Source organism: Sinocyclocheilus anshuiensis, unplaced genomic scaffold (genome assembly GCF_001515605.1).
Source record: "Sinocyclocheilus anshuiensis isolate Anshui unplaced genomic scaffold, SAMN03320099.WGS_v1.1 scaffold1301, whole genome shotgun sequence".
In the NCBI taxonomy this organism is placed as follows: domain Eukaryota; kingdom Metazoa; phylum Chordata; class Actinopteri; order Cypriniformes; family Cyprinidae; genus Sinocyclocheilus; species Sinocyclocheilus anshuiensis.
The window spans coordinates 741,851-747,561 of NW_015551135.1; the positions used below are offsets into that span (position 1 = coordinate 741,851).

Consider the following 5,711-nt stretch of genomic DNA (forward strand, 5'->3'; position numbering starts at 1 on the left):
CTTAAAGTCAACTATATGAGCCCTAGAGACAGATCCCCTGCGAAGACTTTGTGGGCCATCAGCACAATTCCTCAGCAAAGGCTACAAGAACCAGACGAGTCCTCTGCTTAATCTGACTTGTGTTGCAGCCTGGAATTAAACCACACCATGATGGTTTCGTCTGGCCAGAGGAGAACTGGTCCCCCGACTGAGCCTGGTTTCTCCCAAGATTTTTCTCCATTTCTGTGACCGATGGAGTTTTGGTTCCTTGCCGCTGTCACCTTTGGCTTGCTTAGTTGGGGACGTTTAACTGATTGTACAGACACTATTGGAAGAGAGCTGAACTGGATGATGACGTCACTGAATCATCAGTGAACTGGCTTTAGCTGGAAAAATGACTCTTTGATATTGTCTTCTTGCATTATTGACAAACTATTTTCCTGTTTGACGACACTGTAAAGCTGCTTTGACAATCATATATATATATATATATATATATGAATATTAGCTATAGTGATGCTGACACTAAGTGATCATAATAGAATTCTCTCTGCCTAAAAAAAAAAAAACTGGATCATTTCACATTTTCTCAATTAAAAATTATTTTGAGAAAATGACTTTTGAATGTCTTGTATTTTCAAGGTCCACAGTCTTGAATCCTTTTAATTTAAACTTTAATAAAATTGTATAATATATATATTTCTTGTAGCTGTACATGATTCTTTGTGCGTTTTAATCATTCAGATTTTTCAATTTATAGCCTAAATATGTATGTGACACAGGAAGACACAGAAAAGAATGTTGCAAATCAGTTGTCGAATAAAGAAATCCTACTTTTATAAGGGCATGGTTCATTATAGAATATTTCTAAATAAATGAGCATTTATTAAGCTGCTTTATTTTAGTTTGTGGAAGGTTACAAATATACATTAAGTATAGTGTAAATTCATTGTAATTACACTTATCTTCTTCATGATGTCATGCCATAATGTATATGTATTTTTGGAGTTAAAAAAAAATCTGAAATATTGATTGCAATACATTTCATGAAATTAAGATAAGGCATTAAGCATCAACCTGACATTTGTATGTTATAGGTAGCTATTACATTTTTTTTTTTTTATTTGTCTCTGTCCAACAACTGAGAATGAGGGTTGAGTCTTAAGACTCTGTCCAAGTCCATTCTGGTCTCTCTCAGCTCCAATTGAGACAACCTTCTCTGTAAGCCCTGATCATCATTTGATGAAGCTGCTGCATATTGTTCACTTTCATTTCTGAAAAAATAAATAATGACCGGTTATGTTTATAGTCATATATTAATAGTTTTTAATTGTTGTTCCAGTATCAGAAAGAATAGTCTGTTTCTTGGGTCTAAATCTTTCATTCACGTGGTGAAATAACACTTCAATTACACTCACCTGACATTAAAGCAGATTCATCCATTTCAATTGTCTCCTCTTCAGTCCATATTTTATCTATCTGTAAATTGAAGAAAATGGTCTTACAGAAGTTATACAAACTAGATATGAAAACATGGTAAATAATTTATTTAATTTCTTTGTTGAGATTAATACATTATTGTATTAACATACTACATTAATTTAATAAATACAAAATCTCATTCTACTGTATAAATTAAAATTTTAATTTTACAGTTTTTTTTTAACTGACTTTGTAGAAAAAGTATTTTTGGTCTTACTTAACTCACTAAATGCTTGTTATGAGTGTCAAGTTTAAACCGTATAAAATGATCTGATATCCTTGACATATTTGGCAATATTTAGACCAGACATCATAAATATTTTTCTGTCAAACAACTTTTGAAGGTACAGTGCGGTCATATTAAATGAATTAACCTGTAGGCTTTCTTACCTCAAACAGTATTAGCTGAATAGATTGGCCTTGAAATGTTGGTGACTGACTTGCAGGTTGGACTTCAGGTTTTATCCTCACTAAGAAGATGATAACTCAAGTGTGAATATAGGTTTGTGTGAAATCTGTGATCTTAGATACCCAAGTTATCCTCTAAGATGACTACCTAAAACACTAATTAACTTAGGATTGGGCTTCTATAAGTGTCTTTACTATAATACAGCTTAAAATAAAAATGCATACCATGCAGTTTCTTTATGCTGAAAAACATGGTTTCAGTTTACTTCATTCTGACAAAAGATTGTTAATTAGCACTCTGGGCTGATGTAGTATGGACCTGCAGAATACTCACCTCCTACTGTAATCTGCTGTGTTCTGTCTCCACTGATGACCTGACAATAGTAATCACCAACATCTGAGACACTGAAGTTATTTAGATGTAAGGACACATTTCCTCTTTGCAGTACGTGAGTGTCGAGAGTCGCTCTGTCTTTGTAGCTCCTCCCCTCAATCACATGTCTGTTCTTGTAGATGCAAACACAGTCTGTCTCCTTAAACCATTTGATCTGCATGGCAATGGCACAGATTTCAGGAGTCAAGTGACAAGGAACAATGATTTTAGACCCCATAGAAATCTGTGCTTCTTGAGATGTTTGAGGAATAACAAGCTGAAAATCATCTGAGAGGAAAAGAGAGAAAGATGGTCTTACATGCATTACAACTTTCACCTTTACTTACACAAACACTACACAAAAATTGGTAGGTAAAAAATATTAGAATGAGTAAAACCAATGGAGTGTTTTAAGACAATTTACCAGATACGCTTTTGCTGTAATTCTAATTTAGCGAAAACAAACAGGGAAGAGATTTTAGACTTCTTCCAACATAACATCCAAGAATATATTTCACAGTGATTCTTTATGAAAGAGTTACAACATAAAGCCAGTTTTGGCAATGTAACAATATGCAGTATAAGAACATTTTGGGTGAATGAATATTACATTTATTTATACTTCATTTATTAAGCAATGAATGGTGTGAAAACCTAAACCGTACAATATAAAACAATGGTGTCAGTTTATGGACAGTATTAATGTGTACACATAGCCTACCCCATGTTGTTTCTCATCTGATTCACTTTAATGTGAAGTGTGCCTTGATAATTCTATAATGAATAATAAAAACACAATGAAAAACAAGAACACTCAAACACTCTTCACAAAAAAGGTCCACACATGTAACAATAATATATATATATATACAGTATATATATATGTATATATATATATATATATATATATACATAAATACATATACACTTAGTTTACAAAAGAATATAAATTACAAAGCAGATATTTTAAGACAACTTACTGTTAGTTGGTTCTCTTGTCCTTTCATCCTAATTGAGATTAAATGGTTTTACAATGTATTCGCAACTATATTTACAGTTGATATAATAATAAGTTTCATTGTTTTTATATGTTAGGGTTACTATTACATTAAGCAAATTTGCAATTTAGCTATTTAGTATTTTAATGAGAGAGAAAGAAGATCTGCAGGAAGGGTGCTGATTATTGAAAGGTAGTTTCTAAATTGTTTTACAATATTAAATTCATAAGATTAGTTTGATATTATTTGAAGGATAATTTACAATGGATAATGTGAAGGTAAAAGTTGTTTTCTTACCTCATTTCCTTCTGGAAATATTGGTGACTGACTCATAGACTGCACACCAGGATTTATCCTCACTAAGAAAAACATTACTCATGTGTAAATAGGTTTGTATGGAAAGTATGTTCTTAGATAACTTAACTAATAGACATCTAAGTGGCATGACTACAACACTACATGTTTGCATCCAAGAATTCAATGCAGTTTCCTGTTCTAATATTCTAATGTTCTAATATTCCAATTTCATCTGATGATTTTCAAAGAGCATTTGTTATCGTCTACCTTGCAAAATTCAAACATGATTATTGGTCGTTTTTTTGCACTTACATCTTACTATTCATGTAGAATACTCAAACTCACTGTTTTATATAGTCCCTGTGAGATGAATGATTCATTTCAGATTAATTTTCCTTCAAATTGGTTAAATGTTCCAGTGAAAATTATAACAAGTAAATTGGATAAAGCTGAAATATGCCCATATGTATTAGTTTCAGAACAGTTTACCGATCACATACTGATGAGGATTTAACACACCTCTAGATTTCTGTTTCAGTTCAGATTCATTCTGATGTGACATTATTAACGAGCACACTGATCTGAAGTAGAGGACTTCTCACCTCTTACTGTTATCTTCTCTCTTCTGTCTTTACTGATGACCTGACAATGGTAATTTCCGATATCTGACAGCCTGAAGTTTTTCAGTTGTAAGGACACATTTCCTTCCCTAAGCTTGTGAGTGAATAGACTCGCTCTGTCCTTGAACAAAACCCCTTCTGTCACCTGCCTGTCCTTATACAGGCAAACACAGGCTGTATCGTTAGACCAACTGATCTCCATGTCAACAGCGCTGATTTCAGTAGACAAGTAACATGTAATAATCAAATCAGACCCCAAAGAAAACTCTGGTTCTTCTGTTGTACTGGGAACAAAAAGCTGAAAGTTCTCTGTGAGGAAAAGAGAAAAATGATGGACTCACACTCTCACATCCTCAAAATGTAACTTCCTGTGGTTGAATAAGAAAGTTTTTTTTTTTTCTTACTGTTCAAGACTTCCATCTTGGCATTCCAATTGAGGTGAAAGCAAATGCAAAACTTTTGTTATTTTAGAAGTGCAACATTAAAAGTGTTTATTGAGTGATATATATATTTTTTTATTTATGCTTAATTTATAAATGAATCGCACAATGTATTCATGTGTGCACCTACCCCATGCTGGCTCTCGTTTGGTTCATTGTGATATGAAGCTTGGCTCAAAAAATCTATAAAGCAGAAAAAAGCACACTTCTCAAATAAGATTTACATATCACACAGATTATTAGATATGATATTACAGAAATGTGTAAATAAATTTAAAACTCCATATGTTCATATGCATATATAGGGAGAGCAATGTAATAACCCTAACCTAACGACAAAAGAGGTGCAAAGTAATGTGCTTTTAAAGTAGACACATTATTACCCACATACACACAACATTACCCACATATTTTCTATCTATAAAAAAATTCGTTGGTATCATATAAAGCAGTCTTTAAACATCATTTCACAAAATTCTTTTTAATGAATAATGCAAACTCATTTGATGACAAAGTCAATGATTTTAAGGCAACTTACCTTTGCTTTTGATTCCCATTCTGTTATCCTAATTGAGATTAAAACAAATGCAGTTAAATTTATTTTATGATGTATTGTATGTGTATATATTTACTGTATGAATAGGTTATTAAAGGGGTCATATGACGCTGCTAAAAAGAACATTATTTTGTGTATTTGGTGTAATGAAATTTGTTTATGTGGTTTAAGGTTAAAAACACACATTATTTTCCACATACTGTACATTATTGTTTCCCCTCAATGCCCCGCCTTTCTGAAACGCATCGATTTTTAAAAAGCTCATCAGTCTGAAAAGCGAGGTGTGCTCTGATTGGCCAGCTATCCAGTGCATTGTGATTGGCCAAATACCTCAAGCGTGTGACGGAAATGTTACACCCCTTACCATACTGTGATGCTGTGTCCCGGTGCGACGAGACAGAAACAATAAAACCCATTATAAACGAGGCATTTGTTGCATCCAGTGGGGACATAATTACGGATTATAATGACTTATACTGTGTTTTTACACGTTGCGTTGCATCGCGCTGCGTAAACATAAAACCATGTCTGCATTTGTGATCGAAGAAATGACAAACA

The 5,711-nt window shown here is 33.0% G+C and overlaps 1 protein-coding gene across 1 annotated transcript in view; it reads right to left on the minus strand.

Moving 5' to 3' along the window:
* Positions 1-893: 893 nt before the first annotated feature.
* The window catches only part of LOC107663231 (butyrophilin-like protein 2), a 16,965-nt gene continuing 12,147 nt past the window's right edge, over positions 894-5,711 (minus strand). The window contains 13 exon segments of the mRNA XM_074186913.1: positions 894-1,194; positions 1,197-1,253; positions 1,398-1,458; positions 1,852-1,931; positions 2,204-2,530; positions 2,667-2,688; positions 2,964-3,016; positions 3,223-3,250; positions 3,538-3,599; positions 4,140-4,466; positions 4,562-4,577; positions 4,728-4,780; positions 5,136-5,163. Of these exon segments, the coding sequence (XP_074043014.1) occupies positions 1,100-1,194; positions 1,197-1,253; positions 1,398-1,458; positions 1,852-1,931; positions 2,204-2,530; positions 2,667-2,688; positions 2,964-3,016; positions 3,223-3,250; positions 3,538-3,599; positions 4,140-4,466; positions 4,562-4,577; positions 4,728-4,780; positions 5,136-5,163 (1,209 nt within the window). The 3' untranslated portion in view covers positions 894-1,099.